This window comes from Botrytis byssoidea (assembly GCF_014898295.1).
Source record: "Botrytis byssoidea strain MUCL 94 chromosome Unknown BBYS_015, whole genome shotgun sequence".
Classification (NCBI taxonomy): domain Eukaryota; kingdom Fungi; phylum Ascomycota; class Leotiomycetes; order Helotiales; family Sclerotiniaceae; genus Botrytis; species Botrytis byssoidea.
In genome coordinates this window covers 1,052,816-1,071,410 of record NW_024065856.1, presented here as the reverse complement: position 1 = coordinate 1,071,410, position 18,595 = coordinate 1,052,816, and the positions used below count along the sequence as shown (strand labels likewise).

Here is an 18,595-nt window from a genome sequence, read left to right as displayed (position 1 = left end):
AGGCTCAGAAAAAGAAAGTCATCATTCCTTCATCATACACACACCACACACACATACACACATACACACATACACACATCACCCACACACATACACATACACATACACATACACATCCATACCTAGTACACTCATTCATCATACACCTACTACTCATGTAGCTTCAAAAATCTCTCTTTTCATAACTTCATGGTAAAGGAGAAATGCCTTCTTTTTTCAGAAAGAAGCTTCGGAGGTATGTGACTTTTTTATTTTATCATCTCCTTTGATTATCCTTTCCACCCTTCCACCCCACCAAGCAGGGCTACACTTAATACCATTGAAACACGTCAAGAATCATCGGTATCCGTAGTTCTCGCGACATGAGTTGCATCCACGATGGTCCAAGAAACTTGGATGATAGACCCAGTGTCTTTGCATTCATTTGTGGTTCCCGTCCAATTTGTTACATCATGACTCAGTTGCTAATATTACCATTGGTCTGCACTTTAGAATAACTACCATGCCTCTCCTCACTCCCTCCGGTAAACACTTCTCTCTTCACAAACTCGTAGCTATGTCGACAATGGTTACGCCTGGTCATGGAGTACATCTTCAACCCCTCAATAATACCACCGCAGGAGATCCTCCCCGTCAAGCCTACCTCTCACATGAAATTCAAGAATATTTACGAAAGCTTTTCGACGAATTATCGGGTTCCGAATCATGTCTAGGAAGGGAACGCTTCGAGCAGTGGTTGGCAGATGTGCAAGGCCATACAGTCAAACTCAATAAAGATACATACAAAGTCGAAGAATTTCTCGAGTCCCTATTTTACAGTCATTCACTCGAGGTGTTGAAGCGCATACCGGAATTAGATCAGTCCAAACCAATCACCAACTATTACATCAGTAGCAGTCACAACACATATCTAGAAGGAAATCAGTTATTGTCGAGGAGTTCCACGGAAGCATATAAAACAGTCAGTCGATCGATGATGATTTGATTCGGTTTCCTTACTAACTGCCACCTCCCATTAGGCTCTCACACAAAATTGTCGATGTATTGAAATAGATGTACACAATGGAGAACTACCAGACAAAGACGACAAATCCATATTTTCGAATAAAGCCGATCATAAACGACAACCTTCAGGAACAGGAAGTACGCTTTCCAGTAGAGCTGCGGCAGCTATATTGACGGTGGAAGAGAAGATGGAAAGTGCCAAAGAAAAGTTAGAGAGTGCGAAACAAAAGATTACAAAATCGAGTTCGGGAGATAAACTTAAGGTTTTGGATGAGGATGAGAATGGTGGGCGACCAGCCTCGATACGATCGTCCATGCTTGGAGAGCCCTTAGTCCTACACGGTTGGACCTTGACAGCACCAGTTGGATTTCGAGCAGTCTGCAAAACGATTCGAGAAAATGCCTTTACCACAAGTCCACTTCCCATTATAGTCAGTCTGGAAGTCCATGCCGATCATGAACAACAGGAAGTTATGGTTGATATTATGAAGGAGGAATGGGAAGGTCTCTTACTCGATTCTCCATTCGAAACATGCAATCCGGAGGAAAGAGTTCCAAGACTCGACGAACTTCTCAACAAAATTTTGGTCAAGGTCAAAAAGGCACCGGAATTAAAAGAGGCACCAGAAGCCTCGAACGAGACTACGAATGGTTTGCCTACGAATGGACTATCGCCCGCAAGCACGGATACTTTAGAGAAGAAGGCATCATCCAACACATTGGTACCGGTGATCTCGAGGAAAGATGCAGACTCTGGGCAGTCCGGCTCCGAAGACGATCGAGGAAGTTCGAAGAAAAAGGCAAAGATCTGTGATAGTCTCAGTAAACTCGGAATTTATACTCACAGCGAACATTTTGTCTCATTTGATGTAAGAGCGGCCACCAAACCCTCTCACATCTTTTCCGTTGGCGAAAAAGTGATCAACGAGCTTCATGAACAGAAACGGGAACAGATGTTTAATCATAATCGTAATTTTTTCATGAGAGCATTCCCAGCTGGCTCACGATTTGACTCATCCAATCTTGACCCTTCGGTCTGTTGGCGTAAGGGCATTCAAATGGTTGCTTTGAATTGGCAAACATTGGATGAAGGTATGATGTTGAATGAGGGAATGTTTGCCGGGTCTCAAGGATGGATATTGAAGCCTCCGGGATATCGCAGTGAGGACGTAAAGTCCGATATATGGTCAAATATACCCTACAAGACCCTGGATTTGAAGATCTCCATATTTGCAGGCCAACAAATCCCTTATCCCGAAGGTGAGACGGAAAAGGGCTTCCATCCATACGTCAAATGCGAGTTGCACGTCGAAAGTCAAGAAGAGCTCAACGGACAACCAATCGGAAATGATGTCAAGGCGAAAGAGGGCGAACACAAACTCAAGACTGCCTATAAATCGGGTAGTAAACCCGATTTCGAAGGCGAAACCCTTCATTTTGAAGGTATTAGGAACGTGGTGGAGGAGTTAAGCTTTGTCAGGTTAGTACATGTCACACTAATTTTCTTCAACATTTCTCTATTTATACTTCCACAAGTTACATATGCAGGGAATTAGACAAGGTCTACATTCACATGATTCGATAACCATTGTTGATGAATCATAAACCTGCTATTATCTCACACCGCTCAGAGTCCCAAAAGCTTTCACCCAAGTGCCTGGTACATATTACAAAGCTCAAATCGGAGCTTTTCAATCTCTTCAATCTTCAACAACGCAACGGCCCGGAGCCGGATGCTCAGTATCAATTCGGATTAATTTAAAGAGTGCAGTAGACCAACGGTCTTTTGACGCTTGGCTACTCGGGTGGGGTTCCGCTGCATACTTCCTTGTCGAATCAGTAGTATGATTGTCAACCCCATCCCGTGCATTGACGAAGTTCCCCAATTTAATGTTACACATGGCGCGTTCTCAACTGCCACACTCATAAGCTAGGGTTGTTTTGTGGTTCGACTTTCTTCCTTTCGTTGAAGTTTCGCATCGAGATGACATGCATGTTTTCATCACTATCACTATTACATCACTCGTGTTCTTCATCTATGGGACATAATTCCATTACTTACTGCACACGTCTACCTCATGTATGATGTGTGTGTATGCAATGATACCCTAGTCATTCATTTCTTTTCTCTTATTCTTTCTTCTATTCCTTTTCATTTACATTCGTCCAATCTCCATTCAATCATTCGAAATTCCCCTAAACTTCCTGCAATCCAGTTATCTGGACCATACATATCACGTCGTCTTTATCATCTTACTAACATTCTCATCACATAGATTTAAAATTGAAGACGCGAATTACTCCAAAGACGAATTAGCAGCCTGGGCATGCATAAGACTAGATCGCCTTCAACAAGGTTATCGACTGATTCCACTGAAAGATATCAAGGGGAATTCAACGCCAGGGCTTTTGTTGGTTAAGATTGAAAAAGTTCTTTCGTGATGGGGGGTCCAGAGGATGAGTGGGCCTAGATCGACTTCAATTGGAGATTGGGTGATAATATTAATGTATGATAGATGAGCTGTGCATTGTGTTGTATATATGTATGTATGAGTAGATAGCTTTTTTTTTTCTGTTTTTCATTTCGCCCTGCCTGCTGTATGACCAGGGGTCCGATCACGACAGTGGAGGGTAGGAAGAATATGTACGCGGGATGGATAGATGTAGTATGCCATAGCATTGCATCGCGTTGTACTGCATCACGTAATTATGTAAGTAACTAAGTGAATGAGTGTGTTGACACTTTTTCGGACAAGCGAGGGAGAAATTAATGTAACGAATTTTGAGGAGGGGAAGGGTTATGGATTGGGTTGGATTGGATCTGGAATGAAAGGAAGATGGGAGGGAATAGGAGGAGAGATCAATCCGAAGGAACATTCGATGGAAGAGCAAATGGGAGAGCAAATGGAAGGAAGTTGGAGAAAGGAAGGATACCCCCTATTAGTTCTTGATTATTTCTGAAGAATCTTGATACTTGGTATTTGATACTTGGATTTGTGTGTTGTGGTTTGTGATTTGGAATTTGTTTTCTATGGTTTGTGATTTGATGAATTTGTGATTTGATGGTTTATTGAGTTTTTGTAAGTATGTGGATGAGTAGAATGATTGATTGATTGATTTGTGAATTTTGAAGTGATGTCCATAGGTTTAGATAGATATTGCGATGTCGATTTTTCTTTTCTTTTCTTTTGCTTGCCTTTTGCTTGGGTTTCGGGAGGGGATTTTTACGTGGAGATTTGTCTGAGTTTGAGAGTTAATTATAGAGGGGTTTGAGAGTTGAAATGTGGGTTTGGGGTTTGGGGTTGAGGGTGAGGATGAGGGTGAGGATGAGGGTGAGTTGAAGTTTCAGGGGACGGGTAGGGGGGGAGCTTAAGATGAAGAATTATGAGTATGTGGTGTGTGTGTGTGTGTATATTATTTTGAATGTGAATTTTTTTCGATATATTGATAACTGGGGTGGGTTGATAGATAGGATTCATGAGATAGGTAGATCGAATCAATAGAATAGCCTGGCGCATAGGAAGTATACATAGATTCGAGATATATATATATCTATTTGATCATTTGATTTCCTATACAACAACAGATATCTAGGTGTGATCTATAGTGATGGGAGAGGGAGAGGGAGTGCGAGTGGGAATGGGATGGTAGTGTTCTAGTGTATTAAATAGTGTGGATAGCTGGAGATGCGAGAAGTAAAGGGAAAGGCAAAGACAAGGGTAAAAGGTTATAGATATTGAGATGGAGAAAAAATGAGAAGGGTAAAGCGTGCACGAACAAATTGAATGGTTTTCTGATGATGTCTTTCTTGATTGTTTCATTCTATATCCTATCAACCGAGCTGGTATGGCAGTGACAACTGCTCATTCATTTCCATACTCATCTTCTCAGCCGGTAAGCGATACATCACAAGTAGGTGACCCATGCTCACGAAAAATAGAAGAAAGAAAGGAGAAAATCTTGTGAGTTGTAATTGTTGAACATCTCACTTTACCTCCCCTACTTAGGTACCTATTTATGCATTCACATCCATTATTCGGATTTCCAAGAGAAGAAGTCGAAATCCAAAGAAAACTCAAAGCGAATGCGATGGCAAATCCCAGTCATCATTCCACTTGATACTGACAATCGAGACAGAGAGCAGGTACTGTACTACATTACATCACATTGCTTCCCGAACGTAGTAATGAACGACAAGACCTGAACTCAATCATGGACTCAAACGAACATCAGGGTTCAGTGAAGACTACCTCCTGCAACGGATGAGCTATCGAATGATATTTATCCACTTCGTAGCTGTTGCCATCCGAGCCGCCATGTAGACGTGAGTAGGGTATGCAACTCATGTTCACATATCCATATTTCCCATGCGTGTAAGTTGTCTAATTTGCATAATTTCCAAGAGGATGAATAAATAAATGCATGAATATGTTTTGCGACTTCCACGAATTCGCCTTTCTCGAAAAGGTAGTAGGCACACACGTATGCGTAAAATCCCTATGTGAGTGTTATTCATTTCCTGTGGCATGGGGAACAAGAGTGGGGTAAAGGGTTGTGTACGCAGTACGACACGACACGACTTCCGAGACACTTGAAGTAAATTCGGAGAATTCCATAGTGGCTGGTTGGCGTTCGGGAATTAGGAGCCGTATGTACGTTTTGTATCAGTGATAAGTGATGCGTGTGAATCGTTCAGATGAGACGATGTGTGAAAATGTTGGTAGAGTGAAGGGATCTTAGTTCTTCAGCGAAACAAACAAACAGGTTTTTCTATGCCAACTCCTCAAATCCACAATGTCATGCCATGTGGAAGAGATTAATTGGCATTATCTCCATTCGATTCCATCATGACATGATGCCAATTTGTTGATCGTTCGGATTGTGCGTATGAATTCTTTTCATTTTCTTCAATCTATTCCACGATCTAGAATCCAATAACGAACCTGAGCCGATGGTTCGTCCACCGCCACTTCGGATGCGAATCATCGAGCTAATGGCATCTGCACCTACCCGGCTCGATAAATTAAGAATCATCGGAAAACTCTTCCGAATTTTATAAAGGGGAAATTATTTTTAAATATCTCCTTGAACATGGAGCCTTAACTGTAGCACAGCGCATGCGTATAATTCCGATTCGATTTTCATACGATCCAGTTGCATTAAAACTGGACAATTCTTTGGAACTTTTTAGGCATGTAGGCCTGAATTCAATTTGGGGGCCATTTCTGCCAAATTTTAAATTGCATTCATGTATTGTACAGATAGTACGTTGCGTTGCGAGATTGATATTGCAACATGAAACCATAAAATAAATGAAGAAAAAAACCAGGTGACATGTCGTGGGATGGAAGTTTTGGAAACAATAAAAATTGCTCATCATGATGAGTTTGGCATCGAGAACGAGGATAGCGACATGAAAGTGGATGGGAGAATATGAAGCCAGGTGCGAAACTTGGCATCGGGGGAGGTTTCTCCTTGCTGTGAAGATAGATTCAGACTGGACGTGATGGTGTTGTTCCCACAACATTAGCCCGCATGTCCCATTTTGAAGTTCTGATAAGCCGTTGATGGAAACGGCCGCGCGGGTGAGGCGTAGAGTTGATTTCATCATAATGTTACTTTGTCTTACACGACGATAACCAGCAGGAGGAGACTGGAATGGGGATGAAGAAAGGCATCGTAGGGCTGATTGGGTAGGGTACGAAAGTACTTGGGGGCCAACAAGTGTGTTACGTGATAAGGTAAGAAGAATAGAATGGGTAGATTCTTTGCGTCCTAGGGAGGAGGATGTTGTTGTAGTATTTGGGGGAAACTGTATAGTATTGCTAACTTCAGCATGCACTTTAGACTGTGTAATTAGATAGTAAAGGACACAGAGCCGGGAACTGAGTTTGTGATGTCGCCTAAAATCTCTTGAATACTTCAGCTATACGGGACAGCCCGAAATCCTCTCCCGTGCTAAAATTATCTACGGGAGAGAGATTGCGTGAGTGTGCTCGCCGAACAATTGGCAGTCAATAGGAAATTTTATGAAACTTTTTAACACGTTTAATCGTCAGCTCATAGAACGACGACAAACAATACCAGGAGAAAAGATGTATATGTTGGAAATATTTGTAGAACCTGAAGAGGATTTGAACAACGAGGTAAGCCTATGCTGTCATTCTTTTGCACGTCAAACAGATGGACAGTCTACCTACAGTTATATTCCGCCTTACGATCCTGTCCATCACACTTCGAATCCATCTATACCAATCAGTTTTTCTTCATAGATCAGGCAGCGCTAACAAACAACGTGTTTACACGTGACGGAACTTTTGAATGCAGTCAGCTTACCTCCCCGCCCGCCGAGAAGAACAAGTGATGATTTGTGATCTATTTGTGCTTCCCATATAGCAATCGGTGTTAATGGATATATCTGAAATGAATCCGGAAGGTCAAAGCGGTACATTTAAAGCAATTCTATTTTCAGTGCGTCAATATCGTATTGAACGGCGGGTAAAAGAAGATGCTTCCCTAAATTCTTCTCATCTATGGACACTTTTCTCTTGCAAGGGATAGACTGTAGTTTTGACGATTTGCTATTGATCTCTCACGCCATCAGAAAGGATCTAAGTATTTTCAGCTGTGCATGAAATCAACCAACGTTGCAGTACCAAAAGCAAACATGCAGTCTTGACACATCGATGTCAGGGTACATACCAAGATGTTGGTTTCAATGCTTGATACTTCTACCATTCGTCGCTGAACGAATTGGAGATCTTGCAGAATCCTCATCTTATGACAAGGGGGTGTAGAGGTAATAATGAATCATGAAAGTGCAATATTTTGGTATGAGCGTCTGTCTCACCGACTCCGGCCGATGGATTACCTTGCAATTAATATGGAATAAACTGAAGCGGACTTCTTTCTGAAAGCCAAGAATCAAAAGAAAGCTTTTGAATGTTAGAACTATCAATCAGCGACCGGCCCTGGGTCAAAAGTAACAAATGAATATACTTGACAGAAAGTAGACTCACCCCATTTCCGTTTGGTAAGGTTATTGAATGAATGAATGACCTTGTAGTAAGGCTGAAGCGCGGCAATCTCCAAGCAAGCCTTAATTTATCTCTACGAGTATCACCTCTCCAAGTTTATCATAGCGCATGTGTCGTACATGAGTCCTCATGCAACTTTCGAACTCGGCACCCTGGCAGTAGACAGTAGAAAGGAGATGGTTTGAATGGAAGGATTCCGGAGTGTAGGATTCGGAAGTATTAGCGAAAGGCCGAGTATCGAAGGAGCTTTCCAATACAGCACCCAGGAATGTATGTCGCTTTTGTGCACATGGATTAAAATGAATGTTTATCTCCTCGTATCTCTAAGGGATTTGTGCGAGGAAGTCTAACTGACATTGGTTATTACTAGCTGAAGATAGATAATGATTATAACATCTCAATACCGTAAATATATACCTAGCAGTATATTTCGACCATGTTCGCTCTTCTTGTGGGGTTCTAGTGATACCTATACCTAGTAGATGATGACAAAGACGGTTATTAGTAATTGATGATTAACACACCTCGTAAATTCCGATTGAAAGAACCGAATCATATCATTGCGTCAATTCGGGGATTCGAAGCTTTTTATTGGTTCCATCCATAATGCGACACAAGTTCACAACAAAGCCGGAAAGGTCGGAGAAAGTAGAGTAAGCAAATAAGCAATTTTTAGTCCATTACGTTCCAATATGAAGAGGCAAAGAAATTTAGTTTGAAATTTCAAAATGAGCCATAAATACCTCTCCCTTGAAAAGTTAAGCAAAACTTATAAAGTCCTTACTCATCATTTCATCCTTCACTCTTGAACTTGATCTTGAGTACCTTTATTATTCATATATAATTAAATATTGAAAATTGACGACGTAATTATTTGTATTCATTCATATTATACCTAAGGTATATACCAATCCTATATATATGCAATCGGAAAATACTTGAAGAGGAAATCACTAGCTACTATCACGTGCTTTATCTCTCGGAATTTCGCGGTCTCCAAATTGGTACTGTACTGTACTGTTCATCCATCCAGTCCTATCCAGTTCAAGTCCAATCCAGTCCTACTGCTCCGTATAAGCAATCAACCTTCATCCAGATCCAGCCAGCCCGGGAAACGGTGAAATCATAAAATCAATCGACTAAAGAGCATAATAATTCAGCCGTTGACATTTTACATTTACATTTTATATTTACTTCATCCTTTTCGGTGGAATACTTTTACGAAGGGTTACTTTTGCCGATTTCCTCTATCCTACATACCTACCTACCTACTCACCACTCATCCATCCATTATCCTTACCCCAGTCACCATCAAAGGTCACGTCAACATTCTGATAAATCTATTTGTCAAGCAAATCAAAACTCAAGAAAGTTCGAAAACTATCAACACCCCCTCTCAAACAACTAAAGGTCCCAAAAAGCAATATCCACTACCTACTACTCTACCTATCGAGGTACGATTTTGATAATAACTTTCCAACATGCAATCAATCGCGCCCGCGCCGGTAGCACAAATGCAGAATCAGGTTCGTATTCTTATTTTCATCATGTTTACCTTTTACTTTTGCTACTATTATCAATCCTTCCGCATTCACTACTTTGCCTATAACTCCAGTGGTTCATGGTTCATGGTTCATGGTTCATGGACTTACCTCACTTGTCATACCCCTCCATTCAATTCCTTTCAACGTTCAATTCTAAAAACAGTCTCGAACTTGACCTTTCTCATTCGCGTGCTCGCAAACACAATGCAACCCTTCTCCCAAAAGATATTGCATCTTAAAGCTGACTCAGTCGCGCAGGAAATGAGTGCAGATAATGGTATAGCATCCCCTTCCTTCCTTTGATAACCAAGCACAACAACGGTTTCTTGTCCCCCATCCCAGTATAAGGTATATGCGGCTATACGAGTCGAGTAAATCAGAATTCTCTTCATATAATTTCTCGCCGCGATTTAAACCTTCGTCCCTACCTCCAGAGCACCACCCATGTTTATGTTGCTTCTTGCTGACGCGCCTCACTTCTTCCTCTAGATTTAAGAGCTCAGCTCTTGAACTTGACCTCGCAGTCTCAGCATCATAATACTCAGACACATGGCTATAATCACGAAGTGCAAGCTTCGAGTAGTGCTTCACCTCACGACCATAATATAGATCCTGCTATCGGTGGACAAATGATGTCGGAAAGCGGAGGAGACGACGCAGATGGTAGAAAGGGTGGAAAACGCGAGCTTTCACAATCGAAGCGTGCAGCTCAGAATCGCGCAGCTCAGGTTCGTAATTTTCATTCGTATCGCAATTTTTTATCGTTGGCGCATTCTTTGTGAGGTTGCTATGATGCGAAGTATCGCTCGTTAAAAAAAATAACGTCGGGTTGAGATTTATGGTTCTCTTGCTTTGTCAATTCTCATGTCATCCAAAAAAAATCCCATTACCCAAGCTTACATAATCTATCGCACAGAGAGCATTTCGTCAGCGCAAAGAAGGATATATCAAGAAGCTTGAAGAGCAAGTCCGTGATTTCCATGCATTGGAGGATAATTATAAGGCTATTCATGCCGAGAATTACTCTCTGCGCGAGTACATTATCCGACTTCAATCTCGACTTATTGAATCACAAGGCGAATTTCCACAACCACCACCACACATTAACTTAAGTCATCCATCGCAGCACCCTCATCCTCCACCACCTCAGCAAAGACAAATGGAGCCAATAGATCATATGCAACGACACGAAGCTCCCATTGCCCCAATGGCCCCTATGGGTGCTCTTCAACCTTCTGCCGCAAGAACTCTAGCAGCAGCAAGTCTCAAACATCCTAGTGAAGAGCAGCAAGGTCACCAGCAACAGCAACAGCAACCGCAGCAGCAACAGCCGCAACAAGCATATCCACCTCACCCAGAAAACAAACGATTTAAGGATGACGATTCTAATGACGAGAACCTCATACGCTCACAACTGGCCAGTGGACAAATACCCAATGACGGTCTACCAACTTCTATGTCTATGTAATACCTCATACAGGATTTAACTTGCTCTCCTTCTGCTTTTTAGGCGTTGATAAAGATGGAGGCTATTTGGGAGGGTTTGCTATGATAGGGCACATGGGTGGAGTTCCTACTTTTATATAAAAGTGGTACCCCACTCTCATAGGGGTGTTTCAATCAATCAATATTGCTGATTCTGCTTTTACCATTTCTCACCAAGGCGTTCATCCTTTTCTTACTTTTTTCAATGTGGCCTTCTTCGCTTCTTTCACATGTGTTTATTCATTGTGGTTTCTACATGGAGGTGTCTTTTTTTTCATTCGTAAGTGGAGTGGGAACACGGTCTGGAAACTTTCGGAATTGTGTTGAAAGAATGTTGATATGCATGTATGCGAAAAGACACTCAAGGAATAACAGTCAGCACCGGTGGCTTTTTTGGTGAATGAGTGGAAAGGCGGATGTTGAATGGATGGATGGATGGACAATATGCGCATGTGGCAATTATTAGCTAGCTAGCTAGGTAGCGTGCTTGCTTGTTTGCTTGTTTGTTTGTTTGCTCATCAAACAGCCAAGGAGATGAAAATTCAAGATTTTTAAAATACATTGAATGATATGATATGATGTTTGGAAGTGTAATTAATTTAGACCTTCCCCTCACCTCGCTTCCTCCCTATAAAGTGTAGTTTTAGTACCTACGCAGGTAGGTAGGTAGGTCTAGTATTCATGACGAAAAACTTTTCAAATAGGTACTAGGAATGTCATCTCTGTATCTCCTATCCCGTGTCTGATAGCTTTTATTTTCCTTTAGGTGAGGAGAAGCGAGGAGAGGTGAGGTGAGGTGAGGTAGATGGGGAGAGGCAGATAATCTTTAATTTATAAAGGGAAATCCGAAACCCGAAACCTGGAGGGAGGATGGGAGAGGATAGGATAGAAGCTTTAATTGTTATTGTTATCATCGTTATCATTATCATCACAAAAGGAGAAGAAGAGATGTAATAAAGTTAGGTAAATAAAGTCGGATAAAGATAGTAGTAATAATAATAAGATAAAATAATATAATAATTTCATTATTTTATCAAAGTAATTAACGCCTAAACAAATGAACCGAGTCGAACCGAACCAAATCCCAATTTTTGTGACTCGTTTTATCTCATCTCGTCTATTCTCGTCTTACTCACTCACTCCCTCACTCATACATAGATAGATAGGCAGGTAAGTGAGTAGGTAACTACTTGAAATGAAATGAAATGAATTGAATTGAATTGATATAATACGATAAGATAGAATATGCTATACTCTCTCTTCGCTTGGTGTGATTATTGATTTTGATCTGTTTGCTTGCATGATCGATCGATCGACCGATTATGAATATGCATTTCCGAGATCGTGTTCCTGCACACGTGTTAGTCAACTGTGGTGGTTTTTGTTTCTTGTACCTCGACTATCTGTCTATCGACCTTTTGATCTATTGATCTCAAGCCTGGATATGCATCGAGATCTAGGTCCGGATACAGAGGTTGGGGTGTAGAGATTTGATGGGAGATGATAGAAGGGAGGATGGAGAGATGAAATGAGAAGGGAATAGAGAAGAAATGAACCAAAAACCAAAAACAAAGAACAAAAAATAAACATACCTTAAGATACTCCCCGCCCTTCTCCTGATACTCCTCCCTCGTAACCCTCGCTTCCTTCCATCTCTCCCCACAACTCCACTTCGCAGCCCCTTTCCACGCATCCAACAATTGATCCTTTGCCCTACGAATCTTGACTTCCGTGCCCGCCTCCAAATTCGCTCTCAATCCCTCCCTCAATCTCTCATCGAAGTTTTGCCACATTGTGTTTCCTCCGGTCAAAAAGATATCTTTCAGGAAATCCTTCTGATTCATGCCCGCTCCTGAAATGCGCTGATTCAGTATATCGGCTGCGATCTCCACAATTCCGGCTTGATCCAGCCCGGCTATGCTGGGATTAAAAATAACTTCCGGGACGCGGATCCGTTCAACGTTGAGATGGAGTTGGTGGGCTTCGGCCGTGCTAGCTGGATTAAAGGGGCGCGGTCCGCGGAGGAAAGCATGGATGAGGGATTTAGTCCAATCGGTTTGCGCGTCGAAGGTATGTTGATCCGTGAATTCGGGATCGTATTTGAGGAGATCCGCTTCGAGGGTTTTGAGAAGAACACTAGGATCCTCTTCTTCTTCGTCATCACTGCCGCCGTCTCCAGTTTGGATAGTACGATAGACTCCCCAATCATCATCATTCTGACCGAAGTTATCGTCATCACCTCCGCGACGACGCTTTTTAGTCGGGTTATCGGATGCGAGGTTTGCGATACTCTTCATGCGGATTTGACTCGCGAGACTTTTTCTGTTTCCTAGGTCTGCTTTGAGACGTTCTCTGTCCTTGATCTTTTGAAGCATAGTAGCTCGAGCTTCTCGACGCTCTTGCAGCCAGCCTTCGAGATCATTTTCTCGCTTTTCATCATCTATGCGTTGCTCTTCGGCGATACGAGCCTTTTCTGCCAACTTTTCTGCCTTGGCGCGAGCGCGAGCTTCGTTATTGGATTTCATGAGACGTTGATGACGCTTTTGTTTGAGGCCAGCTTCGTCTAGTTGTTCATCTGGAATTTCAAGCATAGAGTAATCTGGTTCTTCGACTTCTTCCTCGATTTCTGGTCCACCAACATCCTTGGTTCGAGCCTTACGAATGCTTTTGTCAAGTTCCTTGATGGTTTTTTCGAGGGCAGCTTCGTCTTTCAACTCTTCGGCGTCAAGTAATCTTTTGATTTCCTTCTTTGTTTGATCTACTAGCTTGCCTTGTAAATGTCTGTAGTACTCAAGCTCCTGTTCTTTGCGAACTAATCTCTCAAGTCGCATTTTGGCGGCTTGTTCTTGTAATCTTCGCCCACTCTCCTTTCTCTTCTCTGCAATCTTGGCTAACTCCTCTTCACTCTTTTGTACCTCGATAACTTCTGTATATGGGTATTGAATGACACGGTCTCTGTCTTCTAATCCTGTCCAATCAAGATACTTGCCCACTTCCTCATCATAATCTTGTGATAGGTAACAATGATCTTGTACCATATATTCCATTTGAGTAGCAGCTAGCTTTCCTGGAAAGCTAGGATACTTTAATTTGATGAGCTTTAAAAGATAGTCGGCACTTTGTGATGCACCCCAATTCAATCTTGTTGCCTGGGTAAGCATGGCTTTCGAATTGTAAACCGGAATCAGATGTGTAGAGCTATGGGAAGAAGATACAACAAGTCCGGTCTTGCCCCCATTGTAGTCGTAAGAAAATAAAGAATCGATTCCGTAAGCTACAGATGGTGCTCCATAACATTCAAATATGATTTCGGTCATGGCTACCCCGTTTCGTTAGTAGAATTCGTAGGCCCAACGGGAAGTCCATACATTTCCTCGAGTACGGTAAGTTTGCGACAGCTTCCGTCATAACGATAGGCATGTCCACACTGCCTTCTGAATCGACGCCCAATTTAAGAAAGATACAATCCAGTACCTGCTCCATGACATCCCAATTGCTGACAATCCCGCTTCCCGCCTCAAACGCATTTCTCATGTGGCCCTTAGCTGTAGTATCTGCGTAGACATCGGCGCCAACGAACGAATACGTTTTGCCCATCTTTCTGTCTCTATATTTAGAGAAAAGCGGTAAGATATTGAGACGTGGTGAGTCCTCAAAGGACCAGCCAGCTCGAGTCACTGATGAGCCTGTAGCAAAGTATTAGTATCTTTGAGATATGCAAGTCATGATGCCCAGCGCAGAATTACCATTGTCAATTACTATCGCAGCTTGACCAGATCCCCGCGATTTGGCTGTTCGATATCCATCTGGCTGAGGCTCAACATATTTATCAAAGTGAAGATCCTTCGCAGGATATAGAGTAGGAGGAGGTATTGAGTTCTGTTGCTCTGATGCAGGCGCATCGAGGTCCATGGCAGAGGGCGACATCTTCCTGGAGAGGTAGTGGTTGGTTTTCGTTGCGGTCTAAATCATTGTTTGCATACTCTTGCGACAGAAAGAATCGATCAGATAATACACGTATTAACGAGAAGCTCTTTGGTGATAATTATTCCTCTTTATGATGTTGTCGCTTCACAAGGCTAGATTTTTGTGGCAAGGCTGAGATGCATGTAGAGTTACATGTGGAGATCACGATTAACCTTACTCTATCTCGTATATCTACAATCTACAGCACCAGATTTTGTAGGACATTTTTAAAAGTCGTGGAAATTATCTTTGTAAGTCATTAATCAAAAATCATCCTAAGCATCAACCTCCGCCAAAAAACGCCAGCTCCTTGTCCATGAAGACTCTCTTCAGTTCTATCATGATGGCTCCTTGAGACTGTCGGTAGCTTTCAACGAATTAGCATGAGTCTTGTGGCAGTTAAAATTAAGTACCTTCTAAATGAAAGAGAACATTGGATTGATAGTTCTTGAACATATCTGCAACCAAAACAACATTTGTGTTTGCATTATTGATCTCCTAATTCTGGTTCAGCTACATGTAATCATTTACCGACGATTGCTAGCCCGCTCATACCTGGAGATTCTTATTCAAAAGCATGATGGCTTCATTGAGTTTCTCCTAGCAGTTGAATTAGTGTGTGATATCTTGGTGGGTGTGCTTGAAATGCTTACTACGTTGGTGATGATTCGTGAGAGAAGCAAGTTTTGCTGGTGCTCGTGAGGATTTTCCTACATATTGTTCATTATCCTGTATAGAAGCTTAACATATTTAACCTTACCATAGTCTCTCCCGTTGATGTGGTTTGGTTTATGGAATGTGATATTTGACAAAGTCACTGTTTTGTTGATGTTTATAGTAAATATTGATACAAGTTTCATGCGTTGCCTGATTGGTCGGCTGTTGTGAAGCTCGAAGCTCAATCAACGAGGCGGAAGGAAGGCAGAGCAATTCAATTCAACTTCAATCAAACAATCATAAATCAACCACCAATCGTCATCAATCATGGCGCCAGCAACTCCAGAAGCTGAAGCTCATCAAGCACTCATCGAAAAGCTTGATGTCCACTCAATAAGAAAACCCTTTCGCAATACACACTGGAGACCCAATCAGCGTCGCAACAAGAATATTAAGACCATTCTCGGCGACGCCGTTCGAAAGGAAGCATCACTCATGCCAACACAAGATAACAGCGGTGCTGCAACACCTTTCTCCGAAGATAATGCAACCTCAACTGATGGTGATACGACACCTGCCCCTACGAGCGCTCCTACACTTCAACCAAATCTTGCGCAAGCTTCCAAGAACTTATCGAAATTGGTATTGGAACGAAATATGAGGACGAACGGCTTTTCTAATGCACCCACTGCAACATACACGAATATCGAGTCTGCACCGTCTCTAGCACATTCAAAGCATTATTGCGATATCACAGGATTGCCAGCTCCATATACAGATCCAAAGACGAGGCTACGATATCACAACAAAGAGGTGTTTGGGGTTGTTAGATCTTTAGGCCAGGGGGTTGCAGAACAGTATTTAGAAGTACGAGGAGCCCATACTATCTTGAAGTGAAAGGCGATTATAGTGCACTACGTTGGAGCATTTGGAAGAGGTGTAACGCTCGGCCTGGGCTTTGTTCAACACACAGCTCATCATATGCGAAGAATGGCAAGCGATGCGCAATGCGCGAAGGTTCAAGATGGTTACTCGACAATATTGGTGTGTATATACTGGCAGAACGATCAAGGGGCAAGGACAGACTTCTGGTTGGAAGATTTGTTTGATTGAGATGGATAGCATCGGCCTCCAAGGTGATTGAAGAAGAAAGGTTCAGAAACGGTCGAAATCAGTACGAGGATATGTCTGACCGACAAAGTCAAGCTCATTCTACCCACCAATCATCTTTCAATGATTGGTTCAGGAATACGCTCCGGCTTAATCGCGATCATGAATATTATCTGCCTACTCAAGTAGAGATGACGTGGTACCGAGAACATATAGAGAATGAAACTCAGTCACCAGGACAAATTGTCCTGGTTCGTCGTGGCAATCATAATACTTTACCTCATGCAGTGTGCAATAGGATTGATACTTCGGAGGCAGGTAAAGAGAGACCTGAAAGAGTATACTTCCTTTGCATTTCCTTCCAAATATTGTTGGTCGGCATATCGACACATCTTATGTTTTAGTCAACATTACTAACTGATGTATCGATTGTGGTTGTTTCAATGTCTTAAATTCAAAGGATAGCTTTGGTGAAGAATGTCAGACAAGGTGAGACTCGAAGAATCCGAGTAAAATTTATATTTAATCTTTTGTGGTCTGCATATGACGCTAATTCATGTCATGGGCACGGACGCGTCTAAGCCATGTTCTTTCAATGAACTCCAACAAAAGATCATTGAGGACAACTTTACTTCTACTACCAACTGTTGTATTACGAGTGTGCTTAGTAGAAATCTCCAAATACTTACGTATTGCTAATTCCGGGTTCGGAGGATATTCAAAATGCCTACCATGTGGTTATCAGATTCCCAAAGTACGTTCTTGACTTCAATAACCAGATGGTTCTGGACTATTTGCGCCGAGTTCAATTGATCCAGTTCCAAACATGCTATATTATTTCATAGGGTTTATGCTAATGGATACTCTGTATAGAGATTGGGGTAGCCTTTTGTTCAGGTGGTAGGTGATATTCTACGGTTTGTGCTTCAGATCTAGTATAGCTGATGAGGTCTTCAAAGGCGGGTTCTTCCTGATCGGAGGTGTGATGATGTTTTTTGATAGAGCTATGTATGTTTAAACTCTCCGTAAGATTCAAAGGAAGGTGGCACTAACAAATTTGTAGGCTCGCAATGGGAAATGTGCGTATTCTCTGGACCTTGAAACAGGACTTCCTGGCTTACAATATGTCGATGTAGATTCTCTTTTTAATCGGCTTAACTGTTATAATTGGACCACAAAAAACAATGGCGTTCTTTGCGCGGAGACAAAAGCTTAAGGGAACCGGAGCCTTTTTCGCTGGACTTGCACTCATCCTCATGAGGTGGCCATTTACAGGATTTCTGGTGGAATTATACGGCATATTTATCTTGTTCGGTGACTTCCTAGGGACTATAGCTGGGTTCGCAAGGAACATACCGATTATTGGCCCATACATTGGAGCCATGGTTGATAGAAGCGGAGTTGCAATGAGGGGAGCAGAGTTACCTGTTTGAGAAGGGGAGCAGGCAGATACCACGAAATCTCAACAAGAACTACGAAGGAACACGGAACATGTACACGACGTTATGGGACGAGATGAGCTGAGCTTGAATGACGTTGTGTCCTAGTTATTCACGAAGATTTAGATTGTATATGAAACGGGGGCACCAAAATGGCTCACATCGGGCCTTCTAATCAGGTATAGAATAGATGGCAAACAGTAAAGTAGAGCAGATGCTCCTTTATATTTCGCCAATGAATGACGAGGAAACATTGAAGACTATCAAGTATTTGTATTTGTACCATTCAAGTATTAAGACGTCGCCTTGAAAGTTAAGCCACTTTGCGACCTCACTCGCCAATATTCCCCAA

General features: G+C 42.2%; 6 protein-coding genes across 6 annotated transcripts; 4 read left to right on the top strand and 2 right to left on the bottom strand.

Annotated features, from left to right (window-relative positions):
* Positions 1-203: 203 nt before the first annotated feature.
* On the top strand, positions 204-3,447 carry EAE97_007792 (uncharacterized protein; the record flags this gene model as incomplete). The annotated part of the gene is made up of 4 exons (XM_038878306.1): positions 204-235; positions 493-961; positions 1,020-2,485; positions 3,282-3,447. The coding sequence occupies 4 exons, from the start codon at positions 204-206 to the stop codon at positions 3,445-3,447; spliced, it is 2,133 nt and encodes a 710-aa protein (XP_038731144.1).
* Positions 3,448-9,523: 6,076 nt separating this feature from the next.
* Positions 9,524-11,054, top strand: EAE97_007791 (uncharacterized protein; the record flags this gene model as incomplete). The annotated part of the gene is made up of 4 exons (XM_038878305.1): positions 9,524-9,568; positions 9,845-9,863; positions 10,076-10,314; positions 10,503-11,054. The coding sequence occupies 4 exons, from the start codon at positions 9,524-9,526 to the stop codon at positions 11,052-11,054; spliced, it is 855 nt and encodes a 284-aa protein (XP_038731143.1).
* A 1,024-nt stretch (positions 11,055-12,078) lies between these two features.
* EAE97_007790 (uncharacterized protein) lies at positions 12,079-15,170 on the bottom strand. The gene is made up of 4 exons (XM_038878304.1): positions 14,818-15,170; positions 14,440-14,757; positions 12,664-14,390; positions 12,079-12,421 (listed from the first exon to the last, which is right to left on the bottom strand). Exons 1-4 carry the CDS (start codon positions 14,996-14,998, stop codon positions 12,392-12,394), a joined length of 2,256 nt encoding a protein of 751 aa, XP_038731142.1. The 5' UTR covers positions 14,999-15,170; the 3' UTR covers positions 12,079-12,391.
* Positions 15,171-15,199: 29 nt separating this feature from the next.
* On the bottom strand, positions 15,200-15,882 carry EAE97_007789 (uncharacterized protein). Its single transcript, XM_038878303.1, has 5 exons — positions 15,798-15,882; positions 15,691-15,747; positions 15,593-15,637; positions 15,451-15,535; positions 15,200-15,404 (listed from the first exon to the last, which is right to left on the bottom strand). The coding sequence occupies exons 1-5, from the start codon at positions 15,798-15,800 to the stop codon at positions 15,376-15,378; spliced, it is 219 nt and encodes a 72-aa protein (XP_038731141.1). The 5' UTR covers positions 15,801-15,882; the 3' UTR covers positions 15,200-15,375.
* A 139-nt stretch (positions 15,883-16,021) lies between these two features.
* Positions 16,022-16,591, top strand: EAE97_007788 (uncharacterized protein; the record flags this gene model as incomplete). The annotated part of the gene is made up of 1 exon (XM_038878302.1): positions 16,022-16,591. The coding sequence occupies one exon, from the start codon at positions 16,022-16,024 to the stop codon at positions 16,589-16,591; it is 570 nt and encodes a 189-aa protein (XP_038731140.1).
* A 936-nt stretch (positions 16,592-17,527) lies between these two features.
* On the top strand, positions 17,528-18,237 carry EAE97_007787 (uncharacterized protein; the record flags this gene model as incomplete). The annotated part of the gene is made up of 5 exons (XM_038878301.1): positions 17,528-17,558; positions 17,678-17,704; positions 17,764-17,812; positions 17,868-17,883; positions 17,941-18,237. 5 exons carry the CDS (start codon positions 17,528-17,530, stop codon positions 18,235-18,237), a joined length of 420 nt encoding a protein of 139 aa, XP_038731139.1.
* Between the last annotated feature and the right edge of the window lie 358 nt (positions 18,238-18,595).